This window comes from Armigeres subalbatus, chromosome 1 (genome assembly GCF_024139115.2).
Source record: "Armigeres subalbatus isolate Guangzhou_Male chromosome 1, GZ_Asu_2, whole genome shotgun sequence".
In the NCBI taxonomy this organism is placed as follows: domain Eukaryota; kingdom Metazoa; phylum Arthropoda; class Insecta; order Diptera; family Culicidae; genus Armigeres; species Armigeres subalbatus.
Window position 1 is genome coordinate 123,497,770 of NC_085139.1, and position 26,254 is coordinate 123,524,023.

Consider the following 26,254-nt stretch of genomic DNA (forward strand, 5'->3'; position numbering starts at 1 on the left):
TTATCTTTATCTTTATCTTTATCTTTATCTTTATCTTTATCTTTATCTTTATCTTTATCTTTATCTTTATCTTTATCTTTATCTTTATCTTTATCTTTATCTTTATCTTTATCTTTATCTTTATCTTTATCTTTATCTTTATCTTTATCTTTATCTTTATCTTTATCTTTTTCTTTATCTTTATCTTTATCTTTATCTTTATCTTTTTCTTTATCTTTATCTTTATCTTTTTCTTTTTCTTTTATCTTTATCTTTATCTTTATCTTTATCTTTATCTTTATCTTTATCTTTATCTTTATCTTTATCTTTATCTTTATCTTTAGCTTTATCTTTATCTTTATCTTTATCTTTATCTTTATCTTTATCTTTATCTTTATCTTTATCTTTATCTTTATCTTTATCTTTTATCTTTATCTTTATCTTTATCTTTATCTTTATCTTTATCTTTATCTTTATCTTTATCTTTATCTTGTCTTTTATCTTTATCTTTATCTTTATCTTTATCTTTATCTTTATCTTTATCTTTATCTTTATCTTTATCTTTATCTTTATCTTTATCTTTATCTTTATCTTTATCTTTATCTTTATCTTTATCTTTATCTTTATCTTTATCTTTTATCTTTATCTTTATCTTTATCTTTATCTTTATCTTTATCTTTATCTTTATCTTTATCTTTATCTTTATCTTTATCTTTTATCTTTATCTTTATCTTTATCTTTATCTTTATCTTTATCTTTATCTTTTATCTTTATCTTTATCTTTATCTTTATCTTTATCTTTATCTTTATCTTTATCTTTATCTTTATCTTTATCTTTATCTTTATCTTTATCTTTATCTTTATCTTTATCTTTATCTTTATCTTTATCTTTATCTTTATCTTTATCTTTATCTTTATCTTTATCTTTATCTTTATCTTTATCTTTATCTTTATCTTTATCTTTATCTTTATCTTTATCTTTATCTTTATCTTTTTCTTTATCTTTATCTTTATCTTTATCTTTATCTTTATCTTTATCTTTATCTTTATCTTTATCTTTATCTTTATCTTTATCTTTATCTTTATCTTTATCTTTATCTTTATCTTTATCTTTATTTGAAGCAGAGAAAAGCCCAATTGAGTAGAACTGCTCTTGTGGTCTTTCTCAAATGGGCGCAAAACCTCCTCATCTCGCAAAACCTCTTCATCAAAAAAGAAGGAAGAAGGAAAAAAAGAAGGAAAAAGGAATAAGGGTGATGGAAAGATGGAAAAAGTAGAAGAAAGACGATAGAAGAAAAACTGAACTAAAGATGAAGGAAGAATGGAAAAGAAAGAGGAACGAAGGATATAAGAAGAAGGAACATGAAGAAAGAAGGAATAGGTAGGAAGAATGAAGCAATAGAGATAATAAATAATACTCATTTCTCATTCCTTGCTGATATTACATCACATCGCACTTTTCGCTCTTCCTAGTTCCTAGTTCTCAGTTCTAAGTTCTCAGTTTTTAGTTCTCTGTTCCAAATACCAGTTCTCAGTTCTCTGTTCTCAGTTCCCAGTTCCCAGCTATCAGTTTTCGGTTCTCAGTTTTCAATTCTCACATTCCGCTTCTTACATATCGCTTTTTACTTATCATGCCTAAATAATCACTACCGAAATCTCTCTTTCCATTTCTTGTGTGAAATCTAATTTATCATTTTTCATTTCACAAAATTCTTCGCATTTATCTCTACTCACTTCTCGTTTCTCTTTTTTCACTATTCATAATCTGAGGTAAAATATTTTGATTATTCGGCAAAATGGCGTTCGGTCAAGGCATTTGGCCAAATAGTCTGACATCGTTTTCCGCAGCTATATTCCAAACAACTGCTTCAGACTTTTCGTTTTTCCTTTCAGTTGCTCGATGGTTATTTATTCGGCGGCCTTAGACTCTACTCCAGTTTCGTTCAAGCAGTTAGCAATCTCAACTTTAAGCTGCTGTATTTTTTTAATTACCTTATGACCATCACTTATAATGTTTTTTAATAAATTAGTTTATTTGTTCAAATCAGCTTCTTATAATTTATCAGTATATAATTATGATGAAATAAGTTTGCTCTTCGCGTCTCGCATAAATGTATGTGATTCAATAAGGTTGGCATAATTTCTACCAATTCGAATGTATGTATCTGTGATTATCTTGTTAAGCTATAAAGGACACTATGATAATTATGTTCTCCGGTCAGGAGCCACTGGTATTGATGTAAACTTCGTAGAACAGCGATGGCTGCAATAGGCACCATCATCGCTAGGTAAATTAATCTCAATGTATATAAATTGATTGTTTAGATTAGCAACAATGTACCAAGGCGATTACGGACTGAAATGGCTGCATATGAAACAAGTGCTGTTTTTCTCACACAAGGATTAAGATAATAACATCTTAATAATATAATAATCCTATTAACATTAAATTCATAACGGGGCCAACCATATAGCATATTCAATCAGCTGTCTAGATTTTCTGGAGTGCAGTTGTCGCTTCCAAGAATATACATTAGAGTGGGGCGTCATGGTCATTTTTTCAAATCAATGGTTTTTTGAAGCCATTCTGGGTCCTGAACAACTGTGCAGAATTTGGGACCGATTGGTTGCTTCCTCGCTTTCCGCATCGCGTTTGAAGTTTGTATGGAAATTAGTATGGGAGAACGCATATTTTTGCATTTCTACTACTAGAGGTTTCAGTTCATCGCAAACCAAGTGGCACATTACGTTAAGGGGCAGCAGGGACTATGTCCAAGGGCTTGACGATCCCTCCCCAGGCCATCTGCGAGTTGTGGCGCCTGCCTAGGATGTGGTGGGGTTTGACAGTGGGCCCTGTTAAACCTCTATAAAAAGCTGCATGAATCCGCAAGTAGGCTCCGCCAAAGCGACCGTGTGCCGCTCAAAGCGCACAAGCCCAAGTCCTGGTGTTAGGTGGGACGCTAAACAGCCCTGACACGACGGCCCTCCGACGAGACAGGAGGTTTGCGCAGGCCCAATAAGCCGCCTTTAAAAACAACCATTACGAACAACATAGAAGATAATACGACTGTTCGCCATACGTCAGGTATTGCAGAAATGCCGCGAATACAACGTGCCCACACATCATCTATTTATCGACTTCAAAGCCGCATATGATACAATCGATCGGGACCAGCTATGGCAGCTAATGCACGAAAACGGATTTCCGGATAAACTGATACGGTTGATCAAGGCGACGATGGATCGGGTGATGTGCGTAGTTCGAGTTTCAGGGGCATTCTCGAGTCCCTTCGAAACCCGTAGAGGGTTACGGCAAGGTGATGGTCTTTCGTGTCTGCTATTCAACATCGCTTTGGAGGGAGTAATACGAAGGGCAGGGATTGACACGAGTGGTACGATTTTCACGAAGTCCGTCCAGTTATTTGGCTTCGCCGACGACATTGATATCATGGCACGTAACTTTGAGAGGATGGAGGAAGCCTACATCAGACTGAAAAGCGAAGCTAAACGGATTGGACTAGTCATCAACACGTCGAAGACGAAGTACATGATAGGAAGAGGCTCAAGAGAGGTCAATGTGAGCCACCCACCACGAGTTTCTATCGGTGGTGACGAAATCGAGGTGGTTGAAGAATTCGTGTACTTGGGCTCACTGGTGACCGCCGATAACGATACCAGCAGAGAAATTCGGAGACGCATAGTGGCTGGAAATCGTACGTACTTTGGACTCCGCAAGACGCTCCGATCGAATAGAGTTCGCCGCCGTACCAAACTGACTATCTACAAAACGCTTATAAGACCGGTAGTTCTCTACGGACACGAGACCTGGACGATGCTCGTGGAGGACCAACGCGCACTGGGAGTTTTCGAAAGGAAAGTGTTGCGTACCATCTATGGTGGGGTGCAGATGGCGGACGGTACGTGGAGGAGGCGAATGAACCACGAGTTGCATCAGCTGTTGGGAGAACCATCCATCGTTCACACCGCGAAAATCGGAAGACTGCGGTGGGCCGGGCACGTAGCCAGAATGTCGGACAGTAATCCGGTGAAAATGGTTCTCGACAACGATCCGACGGGAACAAGAAGGCGAGGTGCACAGCGGGCAAGGTGGATCGATCAGGTGGAGGACGACTTGCGGACCCTCCGCAGACTGCGTGGTTGGCGAAGTGCAGCCTTGAACCGAGCTGAATGGAGAAGTCTTTTATGTGCAGCACAGGCCACTCCGGCCTTAGTCTGATGATAAATAAATAAACATTACGTTAAAGTATAACCCAAAGGATGCCGAAAAACTTTGCTGAAGAAGGCACGTTGCTGGAACGTCCACGAAAAAAGTTATAACGCTTCGAAGATTGAGTGTTCAAACCATATGCAAAAAATCATTTATTCTGCCAGCACTGCCGAACTACGTGGAGCAATAATTTAACTGTGTGTTATTTCAAAATTACTGATTTTATAGGACTTTGGAGCTAATGGGAGATATTCAGAATGATTTCACAAAGTAAAAATTCCGACTAGAAGGAAAATGGGGTTTGCCTTCTGACAATTACAGGTTGTCCGGTAGTGCTGGCAGAAACATTGATTTCTTGCATATGGTTTAAACAATCAATTTTCGAAACGTAATAACATTTTTTGTAGGCCTTCCAGCTGCGTACCTTCTTCGGCAAAGTCTTTCGGCATCTTCCAGGCTATATGCTAACGTATTGAGTCACGTGATTGATGATAAATTGAAGCCGCTAAGAGCAAAAATGTTAAAAAGTACGTTTTCCCATACTAATCTCCATGTAAAATTAAAACGCGATGCGGCATGCGAGGTCGCAACCAATCGAGCCCATATTTTGCACAATTGATTGGGGTCCCAAAACGATTCAGAAAAACCTTGATCTCACTTGATCGGACGAAGTTTGCGTTTTTCCATACAACTGCGCCCCACTCTAATATACATACTACTAAAATGAAATTTGCATCACAAATGGTTCATATTGTTGTTTACGACTTCGTTACGAAAACGACTGTAGAGCTTGTGCAGGATAGTTCAAAGTTCTGTCCTATACTCAATTTTTTTCTCCTTGCACTCAGAGTTGTAAGCTGCGATGTATTTGATGAAAACTGGAGCTGGTGATACACACCATGATATTGTCAATCTCTTTGTTAATACTTGATTGTGCTGTGGAAGCGTGAGTATTGGAACTTGTTAGGACCAGAGCTATGTTGGTTGCCCCTTCACAGATGTCAATTCACTATGACCATACACATTGAAACGTAAAATACTGATAAATCAGAAAACTGGAGAGAAGGCCGAATTGAACGAACAATTGGGAACAATTGTAAATACATAGTTATTATGTTAACAAATTGTGACAAAAGGAAAAATCATTTTTCATTTTAGTAATAAACGGCTATCTAGTCTTTAATTAAGTGTAAATATATGTTATAACATACTCGTTTCACTAAATCAAAGACAGAGTGGCCGTTTATTGCTGAAATACAACAGAAACAGTCGTCTCGTCACACAAACAGTAGGGTAGTGAGCTAATTCCCGTCGTAGTAGGTAGTGCTTGGTTTTCAAATCTAATTTATACGCCAGTCCAACTACTTACTCTAACTAAGTTGTATGTAACACGTATTTTAGAGTTCCTAGTTTTCATTGTGTACTATTAGCGCATTGAACAAATCATAGTTTATTGAGAATCGGCAATCAAAAATACCCTTCAAATTTTTCAAATTTGTCTTACGAAAATCTGTTTACGTTCATGAGAATTTTCATTCGTCCAGTCTAAAACTCGATGGATTGCTGTCAAATAAATCTGTTGGTATTGGTGTGCGATTTCTACAAGTACACCAAATTAGTTTTTTATGCGGTATCATACCGTGTTAAATAAAAATAACATAAATTCAATTAATATTGGCCTGTTCTGAATATGATATGTGTACATTGTGAAACATTGAATAGAATATGTGTACGGAGGATGTTCGCGGCTATCCAAGAAATACCTGAAGTGGAGGTCTTCAGATCTACAAGCGTAACCAATGATCTACAGGCCTGTTTTGTAAATGTAATGTTTCCATTGTAGTACACATGATAGAATCTGCGTATGGAAGATCTTCACGGTTATCCAAGAAATCCCTGAAGTAAAGCCCTTCAGGTCTACACGCGTAACCAATGATCTACAGGCCTGTTTTTTTTTTAAATGTTATGTACCCATTGTAGTACATATAACAGAATATGCGTATGGAAGACGTTCGCGGTTATCCAAGAAATACCGGATGTGAAAGCCTTCAGATCTACACGCGTAACCAATTATCTACAGGCCTATTTTGTTAATGTAGTGTACCCATTGTGGTACATATAACAGAATCTGCGTATCGAAGACGTTCACGGTTATCCAAGAAATACCTGAAAAGGAGGTCTTCAGATCTACACGCGTATCCAATGATCTACAGGCCTGTTTTGTAAATGTAATATACCCATTGTGGTACATATAACAGAATCTGCGTATGGAAGATCTTCACGGTTATCCAAGAAATCCCTGAAGTGAAGGCCTTCAGGTCTACACGCGTAACCAATGATCTACAGGCCTGTTTTGTAAATGTAATATATCCATTGTGGTACATATGATAGAATCTGCGTATGGAAGATCTTCACGGTTATCCAAGAAATCCCTGAAGTGAAGGCCTTCAGGTCTACACGCGTAACCAATGATCAACAGGCCTGTTTTGTAAATGTAATGTACCCATTGTAGTACATATAACAGAATCTGCGTATGGAAGACGTTCGCGGTTATCCAAGAAATACCGGCAGTGAAGGCCTTCAGATCTACACGCGTAACCAATGATCTACAGGCCTATTTTGTTAATGTAATGTACCCATTGTGGTACATATAACAGAATCTGCGTATCGAAGACGTTCGCGGTTATCCAAGAAATACCTGAAGTGGAGGTCTTCAGATCTACACGCGTATCCAATGATCTACAGGCCTGTTTTGTAAATGTAATATACCCATTGTGGTACATATAACAGAATCTGCGTATGGAAGATCCTCACGGTTATCCAAGAAATCCCTGAAGTGAAGGTCTTCAGGTCTACACGCGTAACCAATGATCTACAGGCCTGTTTTGTAAATGTAAAATATCCTTTGTGGTACATATGACAGAATCTGCGTATGGAAGATCTTCACGGTTATCCAAGAAATCCCTGAAGTGAAGGCCTTCAGGTCTACACGCGTAACCAATGATAAACAGGCCTGTTTTGTAAATGTAATGTACTCATTGTAGTACATATAACAGAATCTGCGTATGGAAGACGTTCGCGGTTATCCAAGAAATACCGGCAGTGAAGGCCTTCAGATCTACACGCGTAACCAATGATCTACAGGCCTGTTTTGTAAATGTAATGTACCCATTGTGGTACATATAACAGAATCTGCGTATGGAAGATCTTCACGGTTAGCCAAGAAATCCTTGAAGTGAAGGCCTTCAGGTCTACACGCGTAACCAATGATCTACAGGCCTGTTCTGTAAATGTAATATATCCATTGTGGTACATATGATAGAATCTGCGTATGGAAGATCTTCACGGTTATCCAAGAAATACCGGCAGTGAAGGTCTTCAGATCTACACGCGTAACCAATCCTAGGGGAGTCTAGAAATCTCAAAAAATAGTGGACGTCATATTTGAATCATCCCTTTATTTGTGTGTTTTTTAAGTTTAACATCAAGTTCAAAAAAATATATTAAGCTCTTTTAGTGGAATGTATTAAACCGTCTAAGACGAATTAAGTACTGTCCATTTAATTCCACCAGTTAATGGTTAACTGGTGGAATTAAATGTACAGTACTTAATTCGTCTTAGACGGATCAAGTTCAACACAAATGTATTCAATATGAAGAGAGCATGAACCATATTTGAAATCGGAACATTGATCTTCAGATACGCGTGTAGATCAAATTGCCTTACTCCAGGGATTTCTTGATTGACCAAGAACATATGCTGTAAGGGCATTCTGTTATTCGTACTACAGAGAGCATGTACCATATTTGAAACCGGAAAATAATTTAATAATAATAATAATAATTTTTCCGGTTTCAAATATGGTACATGCTCTCTGTAGTACAAAGAACAGAATGCGGTCACAGCATATGTTCTTCGTCATCCAAGAAATCCCTGGAGTAAGGCCTTCCTATCTACACGCGTAGCTGATGATCAATAATTGATCATCAGCTACGCGTGTAGATCGGAAGGCCTTACTCCAGGGATTTCTTGGATGACCAAGAACATATGCTGTGAACGCATTCTGTTCTTTGTACTACAGAGAGCATGTACCATATTTGAAACCGGAAAATTGATCTTCAGTTATGCGTGTAGATCGAAAGGCCTTACTCCAGGGATTTCTAGGATAACCAAGAACATATGCAGTGAACGCATTCTGGTCTTTGTACTACAGAGAGCATGTACCATATTTGAAACCGGAAAATTGATTTTTAGTTACGCGTGTAGATCGAAAGGCCTTACTCCAGGGATTTCTTGGATGACCAAGAACATATGCAGTAAACGCATTCTGTTCTTTGTACTACAGAGAGCATGTACCATATTTGAAACCAGAAAAGTGATCTTCAGTTACGCGTGTAGATCGAAAGGCCTTACTCCAGGGATTTCTTGGATGACCAAGAACATATGCTGTGAACGCATTCTGTTCTTTGTACTACAGAGAGCATGTACCATATTTGAAACCGGAAAACTGATCTTCAGTTACGCGTATAGATCGAAAGGCCTTACTCCAGGGATTTCTTGGATGACCAAGAACATATGCAGTGAACGCATTCTGTTCTTTGTACTACAGAGAGCATGTACCATATTTGAAACCGGAAAACTAATCTTCAGTTACGCGTATAGATCGAAAGGCCTTACTCCAGGGATTTCTTGGATGACCAAGAACATATACAGTGAACGCATTCTGTTCTTTGTACTACAGAGAGCATGTACCATATTTGAAACCGGAAAACTAATCTTCAGTTACGCGTATAGATCGAAAGGCCTTACTCCAGGGATTTCTTGGATGACCAAGAACATATACAGCGAACGCATTCTGTTCTTTGTACTACAGAGAGCATGTACCATATTTGAAACCGGAAAATTGATCATCTACGTATTCTTTCTCTGTACCACAAGGAGCATGTACCATACTTAAAACAGGACTGCGAATCTTTGTTCCTGAGCTCAAGCCTTTTTTTGGATAACTGGACGACTTATCTGTGACTTTATGAAGAATAACTATCATTTCGGTCAATTTTGAAAGTCAAACATAAAAGTTTATTTTCGGTTCCAGTTATCAAAAATTTCCTATTGCAATCCCATTTCGACCGCATAAAAATGGTTTCGATTGTGCTGCCATTCAGTTAAATGCCTCAGTCTGTCAAACAACTAACACACATGCTTAACATGTACGTGGGTAGTGCTGCCAACAGATTTCTGTTATGAAATTATTTCTCCTGTTTCGAACTTTTGGAATATTGGAAAATTATAGTGTAAATTACGAGTGTGTATGAAAATATTTATTTGGGAGACTATACTTTTATTACGCTAGCGTATAATAATTGAAAAACCTCCTTTTTTGACTGCATGATGTATTATCAGATGTGTAACATAAGATTATTTCAGTTCAAACCGCCAGTTTGGCAACGCGTTTTTCGACTATAAACAAAGCGACGAAGAAAATAAATTTCAAACGCTCTAAAGTTTGAAAAAAACAGATCATTTGAACGCCTTCCGGCAGTTATTTTGCAATAATTATTCACTTGAGCAATAAACATTGCTTTTATTTAGTGCGCAGTGAGAAATTTATGTGAAAAAGTGCGGTGAGAATCAGTGAATTACGTTGATTTTGGTGACGGTGTTGCGCGTCTTCTACAGCAGTAAACGAACTGGAATTTCCTTCGTCGCACGGATAACGTAGGAATTTGTGAAAAAGTCACTGCCGCAAAGTTAAATTCAACTGTATTTCAAGTAAGTAACACCGGAATGTAGTTTAAATGAATGCAGATCGTAGTGTACACTTTTTTCTATCTCGCTAGATGATTGGTTCATTATTTTAGTTTACGATTCGCGAGTATTTGGTGATTTAGAATTTGATATGACGAATGCTAGCGCCATGGACGAATTAGCGCATAACCCTACATACAAAATAATGTCAAACAAGCCAAGTTTTTTAATTAACCAACAATCGAAGATACTTGTATGTTTATTATGTATATCTTGCAAAAGGTTTTTCTCAAATGCGAAATAAGGTCTTTTTCAAATTCCCATTGCTAGGCACTACTAATACTTTCTTTAATCCACGTCAGATGCTCTTTTACGCTAGTATACACTCCTGGAACCCCTTCCATGCCACAATCCCGTACCCCAAAGCTGGCAATCCCCGTCAGAACCCAAACGGCATTTTTCATATCGTAATGCATCAACGGTGATCCACTGTCCCCCGCGCAGGAGTCCATTGCCTTCCGTCCTCCGGCGCAGATTTGCGTTCGCTGCAGTTCGACTCCCATGGCGTGATACACGTCATGGCACACCTCCCAGGCAACGAACGGAAGCGAAACCTTCATCTTGATCGGGCTCCAGCTGATCGATCCCAAGCCGGAAACTGGAATATAAAGCGTCATATAAAGTGAGTACGTTTGGTCGCGTTTGATCATTTAGTGCAGCCTACAGAAGTCAGTCTTTCCCCAACCGGCGACATTATGCATCTTTCCCCGGCGGTCGCCGTGATCGTATCCCGCCTGCGGAAGGCAAATTGGCAGCAGAAAGTCCGAATATGACGGAACAGGATCGATCTGTATGAGACCAATGTCGTGATTTCGGTTGCCTGAACCCACCGTGAAATCCGGGTGAGCTATCAGCTTCCGCGGTTTCATGTCCAACTTTTCGTCGGAACAATCCATGAAGCCGCTGGACACCATGCAGTCGGGGTCCTGATAGACGTCGTACTCTCGCAGGCGGACGTATTTCCTGCAAATAGATGGTGAAGTGTTAGGTGAATGTTTTGATAAAATGTCTGAACAGATAGCAAGAGTATTGACGTGTTTCTAAAAAGGTCTTAAAAGCACAATTGAGCTCACACATTATTGGTGATAATGAGGAAAGAAACCAGTCTTGATCTGAAAATCTTTTTCTTTCTTTGATTTATTTGTGATGTGAAATCTAGGCAGAACACTACAGAAATTCCAAAATGTTTAATTTCTAAGCAGCCTTTTTTTAATCCTGATAAATAAAATTGGTTTTCATTGACATATTGCAAGAAAAGTTTTATTTGGACATAATTGATTGGTTTAATGATTTTATTTATATTTCTTTTGTTTTTCGAGCATGCCTAGTAACCGTACACATACTTTTTGTAACTAAGCGTTGACCGATTTGCTTGCAACACGTTGAATTCGAAGGGGAATCCTTTCCTATTGTTTTCTATTGATCAGATAGGACTGTGGGATCAAAATTTATAACCAAAATATATTTTTTATAATGCACGAGCGAGGCGCTACTATCGCTAGGGTGATTATTCAGAGCTTTCTTGAATGGAAAAAATGAAACCCATTCACCTGGAGTGAAATTTTAGACTTTTATTATGCAATTGTTTTCAATATACTACCTAATACACGAGAAAGGCATCATCACTGCTAGGTTGATTGATCTGAGTTTTTTAGTGTCTTCTGCCTTTTAGAATAAATCAATTATCCCTTTCTTTAAGGTGATTATAGAATGAAGCTCGTGGTGAATTTCAAATTCACCACACGTTAATCTACATACATTTCCAAAACCCCAAATCTGGCGTAAGGGGCGATTCAAATATGACATCCACTACTTTTTGGGATTTCTGGACCCCTCCCCCCCCCTCTGTCACGCTTTTTTGTATACCTAGTACATGTACTGTCACAAAATTTTAGACCCCCTCCCCCCCTAAAACCTGTGACATCATTTTTGAACGACCCCTAATAGTTTTCGTACAGCACCAAAACTCAAATTATGATTATTCAGCATAACTAAGCAAACGATCTACCATTATTTCAGCCCCATACGCGTTATGGTTCTTTCATCTCGTGCTCTTGAAAATATTATTGGAAAAGCACGTGGTTTACAAAATGGCCGATTTCTGGGTTCATTCTATAACCACCTTAAATTTATGTGATTTTAGCTCTTTCTTCTTTATTTATAGCCTAGTTTTCAAGGGTGCCCACAACCGAACCACAAAATTGAAATGTTCAAAAATGTCAAATTTGCGAAATTGTCAATAAAATTTCCCAAACTGACGAAATCAATATACAGCCAAATCTCCATGAGTCAATGTTCTATGACTCGATATTGACTCATGAAAGCAAATTATTCTTTGTTGAAACATATTTTCAGGGTACTGTGGTGGTCCCTCCAAACAACTTTCCAAGGATTTTCTATTCCACTTCTCGATATGGTCCCACGATGGTCCCTTCGATATCGACTTATGGAGGTTTTACTGTTATTTCTTCGCTAGTAGTAGGGTTATTTGTCTAGCTTTCTATCGGTATACGAATTTGGATATAAGATCAACTAGGGCCAAAGTTATAGATCAAAGACAAAAGGGTGCCTACAACCGAATCTCCACCCCTACATTTTTTCGGAGTAGAGCTTTGCGCCACCGCGCCGCGGCTGCCGCCACCATTTTTGATCAGCGCGCCGTTGCTATTTTTTGACCACGCCGCCGGGGATTTTTAGGCGCGCCGTTGGAAATATTTTCAGTGCCATAGCCGGGAGTCATTTTTGGAAGTTATTCACATTACCCCCCAATTTGTTGGAAGAATGAAAAATTTAGGCAGCGCCGCTGAAAAGACCAAACACACTCCACTTAAACCTCTTTTTACGTCACTTATGGAGGGAACGAAAAAATAATATGACATAAAAATAATTTCAACTTAAATTATTTGTTGATTAATTTTTGAATACCTTTCAAATTAGATAGGTTGTCTCCACATGTTTCAGGTCTTTCCAGGAGTTTAGGCGTTCATGCCTACATGCAAAAAACTAATATCTAATGTAGTACACATGCTCACATATATCAGCATTCTTAGCGATTCATGCATCAAATAAGGCATACCTTCAACATGTGTTCTATTCCAGGTAGCCCAAGAGTATATGGTTTAAGATCTATTCAATAGCGTATCAGTTAGCTTCTTTTAGAAATAAAAATGCTCTTAGTGATCATTTAAACCAAATTGATTTTGAACTAAATGAATGTTCCATTCCAATCCATTCAGAACTCAAAAACTGACAAAGCAGTTGCTCATTCGATAAATGAAAACGTAATCTCGCCACCATAGAATGATGTGTTTAGGTGCATCTCAGATTTTGCTCTCAATTGATTTTTAACGACGATAGACGAAAAGCATACACGGTATTACCGGACTACTCCTTTTAGGAGTATTTTTCAATCACTTTTGAGAATATTGCTTATACTGCTTATACGTTAAAATATGCATACTTTTAGCTATATGCGGGGAAGTATTTTTTACGCTTTTTGTGGAGAGCGAATGGAATTGGAAATGAGCATAAAAAGTACATTCTAAGAAAAGAAAATTTTCATGAACGCAACTTCAGCAATTATTGGATATCAAAAGTCATTTAGACTCGGTTGGGTGCGAGGTTTGGCGTATCGGGCAAGTATGTTATTTTTTTTAATGTTTCCGAAAATCAGATCATTTACATTGTTGTTCTGTTTAATCAGGAATCATGACTTCAGAAATTCAGACGCATATTGTCAGCCGACCACAGTGGGCAATAGAAAAAGTGTATTGCCGATTCATAATACTGAACTGCTTGGCCATTCGAGACCTTAACGCTTTATTGCTGCTAAAATACTGGAACATCATGACGCTGTTCAGCACCAACCTGGCTTCGTTCCGTTACAGCGGACGAGTTCACTAGAATAATCTGGGAGTCGTTCCAGCCAAATCCAGTTTGAAAACAAGACTACAGATGAAAATAGCCAAGGACATCGTTAAGTATTGGTAAACGCGTAGTACCCCAAAGAAATTTGAGCGTCTACAATAAATTTGCTCTCCGACGTGTCAGTGTTGTTTTTCGACAGCTATGACCTGTCGCAATGAAGTGAAGCCAGACACCACCATTATTGGAAGCTGCTTAGTGTTTAAGTCCCCAAGAAATATAACTATACTCAAATAAAACTATTTCTCAATATATGACTGCTCGTTTTCTTATTAAAATAAATGAAGTTCAGAAAACATACCAATTTTTAAAAGCAAATTCATGCAAGGAATTTTAGGGGTTAAAGTGCACATTTCCATTCTATTCTCAAAGTAAAAATTACTCCCTTTTCACTTGTAAATGAATAAACGAAACTCACTCCTTAAATGAATAAACGAAATTCACTCCTTTTATGCATAGTTCCACTTTTCCACGATTATGCGTACTTTATAGTCCTGAAAGAGTATACTCTGGTTACCGTGTAAGGCTTTTTGATCATAGCAAGACAAGAAAAAAAGCTTGTCACCTGGTACAAATGCGAAAAAAAGGGCAGATACATAAACGTTGGAATAAAATGCTTCGTTCTAGTGCAATCGCCTTTAAGGACCATGTGTAAAACAAGTCGAAATTCGTCATCAGCACCGATGTTCTTCCAATTGGAGGTTTTCTTGCAGAATATCCTCCTTAAGTAATAACCCAGCGGTTCTCAACGTGGGGTACATGTACCCCTGTGGGTACCTTCGCTGGTCCTAGGGGGTACCTCGGACAAAAATGCGTAATGGCGGACGTATTACAATTACAATCGAAATTTATTTATAAAGTTTTGGCAATTGTGTATTTTTCATTTCAAAACTTTGTCTTGTACAAAACATGCACCGCACCGCTGCGCACCTTGGATTCTTGTTCCCGTAGGATCGTTGTGAAGAACCAATTTCACCAGATTGTTACTCGTCATTCTGGCTACGTGCTCGGTCTATCGCAGTCTTCCGATATTCGCGTGGTTAGCGATGGATGGTTCTCCCAACACCTGATGCAACTCTAGGGTCAATCGTCTCCTCCACCATGTACACCCCACCATAGATAGTTCACAGCACTTTTCTTTCGAAAACTTCAAGTGAGCGTTGGTCCTTGGTCTCGTGTTCGTAGGAAACCACCGTAGATAGTCAGTTTGGAACGGCGGCAAACTCTATTCAATCGGAGCGCTTTGCTTCTCGGAAGCAGCTCGAAGGCCTCCTTCCAAGATGTTCAGAAGCCGCCTTCCGAGAGGCTTGGAAGCATCTTTCCAGATGCTTGGAAACCTACTTTCAAGATGGTTGGAAATCACCTTTCAATACGATTGGAAGCCTCCTTTCAAGAGGCCTACAAGCCTTCTTTCAAGAGACCCGGAAGCCTCGCTTTGAGAAACCCGGAATGCTCTTTCAATAGGCTCTGAAGCCTCCTTTCAAGAAGGTCGGAAGCTTTTCAAAAGGCTCGGAAAATTACTTTCAAGAGGCTCGAAAGCCTCCTTTCAAGAGGCTCAGAAGCCTCTTTCCAATAGGCTCAGAAGCCTCTATCCAATAGGCTTGGAAGCCTCTTTGCAAGAGGCCTGAAAGCCGTCTTCCAAGAAGCTCGGAAGCCTACTTTCAAAAGGCTGGGAAACCTTTTTTCAAGAAGATGGAAGCCTTGTTTTAGGACGCCCGGAAGTCCACTTTCAAGAAGCTTTGAAGTCGCTTTTTTAAAGGGTCGGAAGCCTTCTTTCAAAAAGCTTGGATGGCTCGGAAAGCTCCTTTCAAGAGGCTTGGAAGCATCCTTTCGAGAGGCCCGGAAGCCTTGCTTTGAGAGACCCGGAGAGGCCGGAAGCCTATTTTCAAGAGGCCGGGAGCCTTGTTTTAAGACGCCCGGAAGTCTACTTTCAAGAACCTCGGAAGCCGCCTTTTAAAAGGGTCGGAAGCCTTCCTTCAAAACGCTTGGATGGTTCCATTCAAGAGGCTCGGGAAGCTCTTTCCAAGAGGCTCGGAAGCCTTCTTTCAAAAAGCTCAGAAAACTCCTTTCAGGAGGCTCGAAAGGTTCTTTTCAAAGGGCTCGGAAAACTCTTGTCAAGAGGCTCGGAAGCCTACTTTCAAGAGGATCAGAAGCCTACTTTCAAGAGGATCAGAAACCTCTTTACTATTGGCTCAGAAGCCTCTCTCCAGTAGGCTCGTAAGCCTCCTTTCAAGAAGCTGGGAAGCCTCTTTTCAACAGACTGGGAAGCCTCTTTTCACGAGGCCAGAAGCCTTGTTTTAAGACGCCCGGAAGTCTACTTTCAAGAGACTGGGGAAGCTCCTTTTGAGAGGCTCGGAAGCCTCCTTTCAAAAAGCTCGAAATCTTCCTTTCAAGTGGCTCAGAAGCTCCTTTCTAATTGTAGCAATGTGATCTCATTCTTAAATGCATGAAACCACCCAACACGAAACATGTACCAAATTGTCCTTCACTCATTACAATTTTTTGTTAGTCATAAATTAAACACTCCATGACACTGTAACCCAAATTCCAATCCAAGAAAACACGACCCTCAAAATAACACGGTCAGCAACAAAAACCTTTTCCGTCTATATGTTTTAAGTACAACCAGATGTTTCCAAAATATTGTAAGCGGCTCATTTTCCTTTTCATACATTCTGTTTTGCCAACACATTTCGGTCTATCGTTAGGTTACCGCATAAGAATTCTGTATAATAATATTCATTCTAAAATCACAGTTCAGAGAGTTAAGTTGTTATCCGAAGTCCGAACATTGTCACACAATAGGCTCAGAAGCCTCTATCCAATAGGCTCGGAAGCCTCCTTGCAAGAGGCCTGAAAGCCGTCTTCCAAGAAGCCCGGAAGCCTGCTTTCAAGAGGCTGGGAGACCTCTTTTCAAAAAGATGGAAGCCTTGTTTTAAGACGCCCGGAAGTCTACTTCCAAGAAGCTTGGAAGCCGCCTTTTTAAAGGGTCGGAAGCTTGGAAGCCTCCTTTTAACAGGCTCGGAAGCCTATTTTCAAAAGGTACGGAAGTTTACTTTTAAGAGATTCAAGGACTTGGAATTGTTCTTTCAAGAGTCCTGGAAGCCTGCTTTCAGGAAGGGGTACCTCAAATAATGTAATAGTTAGAAGGGTTGGTTAGAAGAAAAAGGTTGAGAACCGCTGTAATAACCCTTTAATTTCGTAACGCAAAAATCGACTATTTTCAATCCTAGTTATTTTATGTGCGGACCGTTGCTTATGTTTTTGATTCTCAAGACCCCTTTTTGTATTTTCCGGACAAGAAGTGTACCTTATAGAACCATAGTATTATAAACCAACCGTCTATGGTCGGCGAATTGGAGTGATGTCTATGTGATTAAGGGCCAATTGCTTCACCTTCGCTTAACTCTTAAGCGGTGCTTACCCATACGTTTAAACCTGGTTTAAGGCCTAAGCGGAGGTGAAGAAATCGGCCCTAAGTGCGCAAAATCTAAGCCATTTTTGCACTTATCCTTATCCCATTTGCTTCCATCTGATTGCATTTAATGGGAAATACTATTAAGGTTCGACGCGATTCTACCCCTTCGCGAATGCGATTCTGTCGCCATTGGTGTGGAAGCGTAAATGGAACATTGCCTGCAGCGACCCACCGATAACCTTTTATTCGACCTTGCTGCGATGAAATCGCTTAGGTCTGGGGGTGCCTTCACATTGTTGTCTATTGAAAGTTTTATTAATCAGACAATGTACTCAAAAGTTTCATTGCTTTCTGTCGAAAATTGACTAGATCAAACTTTGGGTTCAGAAATAAGAGCCGCAATACTATTTTTTGTACAAAAAGCGCGTCAATAGTGCAGTCATTTTTTTGACACGTATAATCAACCAACAAATTGCATTGGGGACAATGAAACATTACAATTTCTTTTTGATCAAATTGCCGGCATGGGACTAAACCAGATTAATCATATAAGAAATCAACAATATTGTTATCTTGACTTTTTATTGACGAACGTAATTGAAGATTTTTGTATCAATGCATGCGCATCACCTCTATGGGAAAATAAAGGTCAGCTGCAGGAGCGTGACCAGCAACAACACAATCGATATTGTGCAAATAGTCAAACAATATCACTTAATCTAAATTTAAATCATCTTGCTTTATGTATATTTCGATGATTCGTTGTGTGGAGTATCTTCAAACCTCTGAACTTTTTTTCTTACTTTTAGGATTCAATTTGTTGTTTGCACAAACAATGTTGCATTTTGTTTTCCTTATTAACTCTTAGGCGTGCTCACTTATGCGCTTAAGCCTGGTTTGGGGCCTAAGCGAATGTCTTTAATAAGAAATAGGCACTCTAGGAAGACTTCACAAGGGCCGTAAGAATCCACGCCACGGCTTTGCCTTTTTGACAAAGTCATACTGATCTGATTCATATCTGTTTATATAAACAATCTGACGTCTTGAATATTGAGTCGAATCACTTTTGGAAAAAATAGGATAGAATAGTTAAAGATACTTTTCGTTTCTGTTAGACGTTTCCATCAAAACAATGAAAACGTTTTATAGAAGAAAACTAAATACGTACTTGTCTACTTGTCTGGGATTATCTAGTAAGCGTTAATAGAAAAAACTCTGATTAATCCACCTAGCGATGTTAGTGCCTTTCTCGTGCAAAAAATGTTCAAAAATTTGAGTGAGTGCTTTTTAGCGTGTTTTGCACAAAGAAATTAGTATTTTGGCCATAACTTCTGATCCCATGGTCCAATCTGGCCAATTTTCAATAGCAATAGGACAGGATTCTTAGTCGAATGGAACTTGTTGCGAGTAATTCGGCCAAAGCTAAGTTCCAAAAAGTGTGTCTACAAAATTTTGTACACATACACACATACACACACACATACATACATACACACAAACAGACATCACCTCAATTCGTCGAGCTGAGTAAATTGGTATATAACACTAGGGGTCTCCGAGCCTTCTATCAAAAGTTTGGTTTTGGAGTGATCATATAGCCTTTACGTATACTTAGTATACGAGAAAGGCAAAAATGTATAACATAAAGTTTTGAAAACAGCTTTATAAGTTTAATAAGTGGCGCAGCCACAATTTTTGATAATGCACGACCGTTTGACACAATATGGTTTAAGTTTAAATTTGTTCCGAAATTCGGCGGAATTCCGTTACATTTCGTTAAAAGCTAGTTTTTTCTAGCGAAATTTTTGTAATTTTACGAAATAAAGAAATCAGATTTTGCCATGCTCAAATTCCGCGAATTTTCGCGGAATTTCGTTTCGAATAACCTGAAACGAAATTTTTTTTAGATATGTTTTAAGAATCAATCAAAAAGATCTACGGAGATCCCATTGAATCGTCGGAATTTCCATAGACAATTCTGTGGACTTCTTCAATTTTGAATCCACCAAGTGGTGAAATTGTATTGAATTGTATAAACTCGTCTTATGACGGCGCACATCCCAGTACTCTTGTCGAGACCTCCATAACCATTGCCATCCATAAATCCTGAAACTATATGAATTTTGTAATCGATCACAAAAAAGTAACCAAATTTTGTGCAAGAACACAGTAAACCAACAGTTGGGTTCGTCTCCTTCAAAAGTTTCCATCGGTTTTCCATACTGAGCATCAAGATTACAAACGAATTCAAGTTTCGAGGGAAAGAATTGAAAGAATTGCACATAATTTAGAATATGAGTCAAGAAAACGGTATCAGTGAGGAGAAGAAAAGGCGAAAAAATCTCAATCAGGTAGAAAGATCAAGAAGCTTTTGTGGACGAATGAATCATTGAATCACACATCTTAAACCAAGTGCAAAATTTTTTTATAGATATGTATGCCAATGTACGATATCGGGCAATGATAAATATCCAGAACAGTCGAGACAATCACAATCTTCGATCAACGGCTTCAAACTGTAATATTATGTGTCAGATGGTTTACATCGCGATAGAAGCACAAGAATGTGGATTTAAGAAGCGTGACGGAGATACGTCACATATCGCTTTTATATTAATTTATACGAGATATGAACTACAAATGAGCAGAGCCATTTTCTTACTTCTGTTCACCTTTACTCTGCCACTAAGACCTTGACGGCCCACATCTTTGGGTCCAATGTTTTGAGGCTTTACTTTGAAGTTTCACAAAGATATGTTTGTGCTAATTGCTGACCAGAGTGGGAGTAGAACCCAGCCATTTTCATTATTTCTATCTAGTTGCGAAATGTATAGCCAAGCTAAGCAAGGAAAGTTTCTCGAAAGTCACATAAATTCAGGAATTCCCCCTGACGATATTTGTGCTCCGAATCGTTACGTCATTGTAAAGTAAAAATATTAATCCATGTAGCGGTGACGGTAACTTTCTCGTCGTATCTATTAGGAAAAAGTATTTTTGCACTTTTTTGGCGGACATCTTGGACGTCCGACCTATTTCCAGTAGGAAACAATGGAGCAACATTCCCTGTCGAGTACAACTTAAGGTTGATGCTAAGTTCGTAAAAGAAAGTGAGTATTTTTATTTTCGCGCGTACATTGATACTTTATTTTGTCTAGCTGATGCGATTCGTATATGACGCTCGGCCTTGATAACAACGAAACATCATGTGATGATATTTGCTATCGATTGAAAACCTGTACCGTATATTGACTACTTAATAATACATACATGAAACGGTACTTACAGTGGATCTTGTTTCAAATCACCAATCTTCGGCACGATGCAGTGTGCTGCCGTTAGAACAAATCGCTTACTTATCAAGACACCACCGCAGTGATAATACAGCGATTGTAATTTTCCTACAGAATCAAAAAATGATTAGTCATTTGCGTACATTCTTTGGCATACAATAACTCACGGTGCTTCTTCAGCAGCATGGCCATCCAAGGAAACTCATCGATATCGGCAATCACTCCCCCTCGAATGCGGTAGCTGTAGGCCGCTTGGCCACACCTGGCAGCATCTTCATAGTCACCAATTCGATAGCTATCACTCTCCGGGCAGCAGACCTCGGCTCCATCGAACTTCCCGCACTGTAGCCGCTGGATAAAGTCCTCCCTTTCGATAGAATTATCCACACTTTCATTCAAAATCCTTTGATATGCAACACAACTGCCGGCTGCCGTGCAAACACCTTTCTTCTCCTGGCCAGGTATGTCACACGCAATTGGTTTCCACAGATCTACAAATCGATACGCAGTCACAATCAAACGGAACGACACGTGCGAGCCTCGATCAATCACAAACCTTCCTTCAGCACTCTTGAGTCGGCACTGATTAACATCATCAGCAGCGTGAACGTTAACTTTACCAGCAACCTTTTCGAGGTCACTGGTCTTAGCGCTACCGGCACGTTCATGTCAACGACTTCTGGTTGACTGGTCTGCCTTCGTTCGACCCTTGAGACTTGTGTCTTCATCGTAGCCACCGTGGACGCTTTTACCGCCGAACTTGAAACAGCACTGAATGAGTAAACCAATCGGGCGGGTGCTGCGCGCCACTTTCATTGGGGCTCGTACTTCTTCGAATGGCACTGATATGAGTTGCGATGTTTTATTTGTATGTTGAAATCAGATCGGAACCGGAAATGGAGCTCCAAGTGGCCCAGCATCCTTGCGGGATTCTTGTGCTTCCTGAATGAGAAACTCCCCGATTCCCAGTAGCAAATCTGTGCCAGCATGTACCGCACGTGCTGTTTAATTGTTGTTTCTAAAGCACCGCGCGGCAGATGTTCCCAATCGCTTCGTTGCGGCTGGAACGGTATCTATGTGAGTCATAGAAACTGGAAAACAAACTTGTCCCGTTTCTATTAGTGAATATTTTTTAATTGGGAAAACTGATCAAACTTCCCCATAACATTTTATAGATATGGATGTAATCAATATGCGATTCTGTATTAGTTGATAAAATGCATACGGAATTATTTGCTGAGCTGTCTCAATCGGATTTCGAACCTTACGGTTCGACCCTATTCGATTTTGGCAGCACGTTTGAAATGTTTAGTTTAATCGAGCCCATCGTTATTTGCAATTGAACTAAATGCGTTAGGCCGATACAAATATTAAATTTACTTTATGTCCGACAGCTCTTGGAAGGTACGAGGGAGGAATAAGAAAATAAAAAGGAAACGAAAAAAAAATACAAATTCAACTATTCTACGGAAAATTACAAAATTTTAATGGAAAATGAGAGCAAAGAATGTTTAGAGAAAGCAAAGAATATAATACAATATTTCTAAATAATGGACGCAATAGTTTTAGTTCCCAGCAAAAAAAAAATGAATATGCACGCAAACAATTTTGCGGTAGTAACTACCATTCCGAGGGTTATTTTAAGAATATGCACCAACGATTTTCAGCAGATAACAAACCCCTTTGATTTTACCATGCGCGTAATAATAATCAACTGTGGTCCATGTGGAATGCTGATACATGAAGTGAATCAGTGATGAGTTTCTCTGAAACCATGGATAATTTAACTGATATTTTATAGTAGTTTTTACCACGGATATTTTTTCTGTGTTAATATTCATAACATATTTATACAGTAGTGCACTTAGTACAAACTTTATATAAATGAAACAAATACTGGAACTTATTTCTGTAGAGTATTTTCTTTTTTTTGGAAAAGTGTTGTTTTTGCTGATTGATTTTTACCGTCGGCGGCGTAATAGATCATTTTCAGTCGGCGGCGTGGGTTGGCGTGGACTAATTTCAAGCGTTAAAAATTCTCCGGAATTCCTTCAGAAGTACCTCAACGAATTCCTCAGGATTTTTTTTTTCACGACTTCCTCCAGGATTTAGTCCGCAAGCTTCTCCAGGATTTTGTCCTGAAGTTCCTCCAGGATTTCGTCCGGAAGGGTTTCGTTCCTCCACAATTTCGTCCAAAAGTTCATCCAGGATATCGTCCGGAAGTTCCTCCAGGTATTCCTTCGGAAGTTCATTTGGGAATTCCTCTGGAAGTTCCTCCAGGATGTCGTCCGGAAGTACCTCAGGGACTTCATTCGGAGGTATCTCCAGAATTTCGTCCGGAAGTTCCTCCATGATTTCGTCCGGAAGTTCTTCCAGGATTTCATCAGGAACTTCCACCAGGAATTCATCTAGGGATTTCCAGGGATCCAGGATTTCGTCCGGACGTTCCATCAGGATTTCGTTCGGGATCTTCCACGATTTTGTCCCGAAGTTCCTTCAGGATGTCCCGATTTTGTCCCGAAGTTACTTCAGGATTTCGTCCGCAAGTTCCTCCAGGATTTCGTCCAGAAATTCCTTCAGGTTCTCATCCGAAACTTCTTCCAGGATTTTGTCCGGCAATTCCTCCAGGACTTCATCCGGAAGCTCCTCCAGGATTTCGTCCAAAAGTTCCTCCACGATTTTGCCCTGAAGTTCCTCCAGGAATTCCTCAGGAAGTTTCTCCATGGTTCCATCCGAAAGTTTCTCCAGGATTTCGCCTAGAGGTTTCCTCAGGATTTCGTCCGGAAGTTCCTCCAGGATTTCGTCCAAAAGTTCTTCCAGGGTGTCCCCTGGAAGCTTCTCCAGGATGTCGTTCGAAAGTTCCTCCAGAATTTCATTCGAGGGTTTCTCCAGAATTTCGTCCAGAAGTTCCTCCAGGATCTTGTCTGGCAGTTCCTCCAAGATTTCATCCGGAGGATCCTCCAGAATTCCGTCCGGACATAATCATATTCTTATCATATTTTTATTGGTGTGCTTGGACTACGCATAGCAAAGGCACGGGCGAATCAATATAGACCGACAAGAAGCTTTACAAATCATTTAAGCTGAATAAGTTAGTTTTTTTTTAAATGAAGTCCACTATTTTTAGTTTAACTCTATCAGATTCCTATGTTTGTTGGGAGATTCAGATGTGAAGAGATGAACGATCTCTAAAGAACTTGGAACTCGGGTAGTGGATATTTTGGAAGGTGCTAGCATAGAAGAGAAGTAAGGGAACTAGGTTTAAAATGCGACAGTCTGCTAATACGAGCCATTGCATTTTCTGGGTTAATAGGCTAAATTAAGTTACAAAACCGATGGTAGCTGACGCCTAAACATGTTTTTAGATCAACAAATTAAAAATAATAGTCAAGACATCTATAATAAAATTAAAAAAAAAAATTTGTTGTTTTCCGTTGTAATCGTAGGAGTGAAATTTCAGAATAGAGAAAAAAAGCAAGAAGACAGACGAAGGGAGAGTAGTAAATAGTATGGAGACTACTCAAAATAGAGTTTTTTCAGCATAGATTTTTGGGCACCCAAGAAATCCCTAGAGTAAGAGCTAAAGATCTACAAGCGTAACTGAAGATCGATCGGACTGTTTCAATTATGGCACATGTCCTTCTGGATGTGTAGAATAGAATGAGCCAACGTAAGAGATTCTGGGTCATTCAAGAAATCCCTGGAGTTGGGCCTTAAGATCTACACGCGACACTAAAGATGTATCGGACTGTTTTAAATGTGGTACATGCCCTTTTGGATGTGTAGAATAGAATAAGTCAACGGTAAAGGTTTTCGGTCATCCAAGAAATCCCTGGAGTTGGGTCTTCAGATCTACACGCGTAACTAAAGATCAATCGGACTGTTTTAAATGTGGTACATGTCCTTTTGGATGTGAAGAGCATGAGCATGAGCATGAGCATTATGACCGCACAATTCGTAGTTGCCACTCCGTGATTGACTGAACTTGCGAAATTGTACAGAGAACACAATGAATGGGGCTTGGGGTTAGCTACCCATTCTCAATGTACACGTTTCGGGAGCTCAAATATTTAAAGTCAATAACGGCGCCGGCCACGTCCTTACGGTCATATAGGAATGGAAGGATTGTTAGTCCGACTCTCGTTGCTACTAGAGACCGAGTATACCTCTGCATCTCCACGATTGTCTTGGGATAGGATTTCGTTTTAGTTACAAAGGATAATTTATCTGGATTCACTTTGGTAAGTGATGCGATCTATGGGATAGGAAATAACACTAATATTTTGGCCGACCGCGCGATCGTTCAGCTGTCCGAAACAAAAGAGATCACGCACTGAACTGTTTAATTTTCATTACCAGCCGCGCAATGCAGAACACAATACTTCGGCCGACCGCGCGATCGTTCTGCTGTCCGAAACAAGAGAGATCACGCACTGAACTGATTAATTTTCATTACCGGCCGCGCAATGCAGAACACAATACTTCGGCCCACCGCGCGATCGTTCTGCTGTCCGAAACAAGAGAAATCACGCACTGAACTGTTTAATTTTCATTACCGGCCGCGCAATGCAGAACACAATACTTCGGCCCACCGCGCGATCGTTCTGCTGTCCGAAACAAGAGAAATCACGCACTGAACTGTTTAATTTTCATTACCGGCCGCGCAATGCAGAACACAATACTTCGGCCCACCGCGCGATCGTTCTGCTGTCCGAAACAAGAGAGATCACGCACTGAACTGTTTAATTTTCATTACCGGCCGCGCAATGCAGAACACAATACTTCGGCCCACCGCGCGATCGTTCTGCTGTCCGAAACAAGAGAAATCACGCACTGAACTGATTAATTTTCATTACCGGCCGCGCAATGCAGAACACAATACTTCAGCCGACCGCGCGATCGTTCTGCTGTCCGAAACAAGAGAGATCACGCACTGAACTGATTGATTTTTATTACCGGCCGCGCAATGCAGAACACAATACTTTGGCCGACCGCGCGATCGTTCTGCTGTCCGAAACAAGAGAGATCACGCACTGAACTCGGTACATGTCCTTTTGGATGTGAAGAATAGAATAAGTCAGCGATAGAGGTTCTCGGTCATCCAAGAAATCCCTGGAGTTAGATCCTCAGATCTACACGTGTAACTAAAGATCAATCGTACTGTTTTAATTGTGTACATGCCCTTTTGGATGTGTAGAATAGAATAAGTCAACGGTAGAAGTTTTCGGTCATCCAAGAAATCCCTGGAGTTGGATCCTCAGCTCTACACGCGTAAATAAAGATCATTCGTACTGTTTGAAAGTGGTACATGCCCTTTTGGATGTGTAGAATAGAATGAGTCAACGGTAGAGGTTTACGGTGATCCAAGAAATCCCTGGAGTTAGGTCCTCAGATCTACACGCGTAACTAAAGAACAATCGTACTGCTTTAAATGTGGTACATGCCCTTTTGGATGTGTGAAATAGAATAGGTCAACGGTAGAGGTTCTCGGTCATCCAAGAAATCCCTGGAGTTAGATCCTCAGATCTACACGTGTAACTTAAGATCAATCGTATTGTTTTAAATGTGGTACATGCTCTTTTGGATGTGTAGAATATAATAAGTCA

General features: G+C 39.6%; 1 protein-coding gene across 1 annotated transcript in view; it reads right to left on the reverse strand.

Moving 5' to 3' along the window:
* LOC134206505 (uncharacterized) overlaps positions 1-21,476 on the reverse strand; it is a 60,637-nt gene extending 39,161 nt beyond the window's left edge. Inside the window, exons 1-5 of the mRNA XM_062682234.1 lie at positions 21,205-21,476; positions 20,816-21,139; positions 20,642-20,756; positions 10,681-10,979; positions 10,284-10,614 (exon numbers count right to left, since the gene is read on the reverse strand). Of these exons, the coding sequence (XP_062538218.1) occupies positions 10,284-10,614; positions 10,681-10,979; positions 20,642-20,756; positions 20,816-21,139; positions 21,205-21,376 (1,241 nt within the window). The 5' untranslated portion in view covers positions 21,377-21,476. The remainder of the gene's footprint in view (positions 1-10,283; positions 10,615-10,680; positions 10,980-20,641; positions 20,757-20,815; positions 21,140-21,204) is intronic.
* Between the last annotated feature and the right edge of the window lie 4,778 nt (positions 21,477-26,254).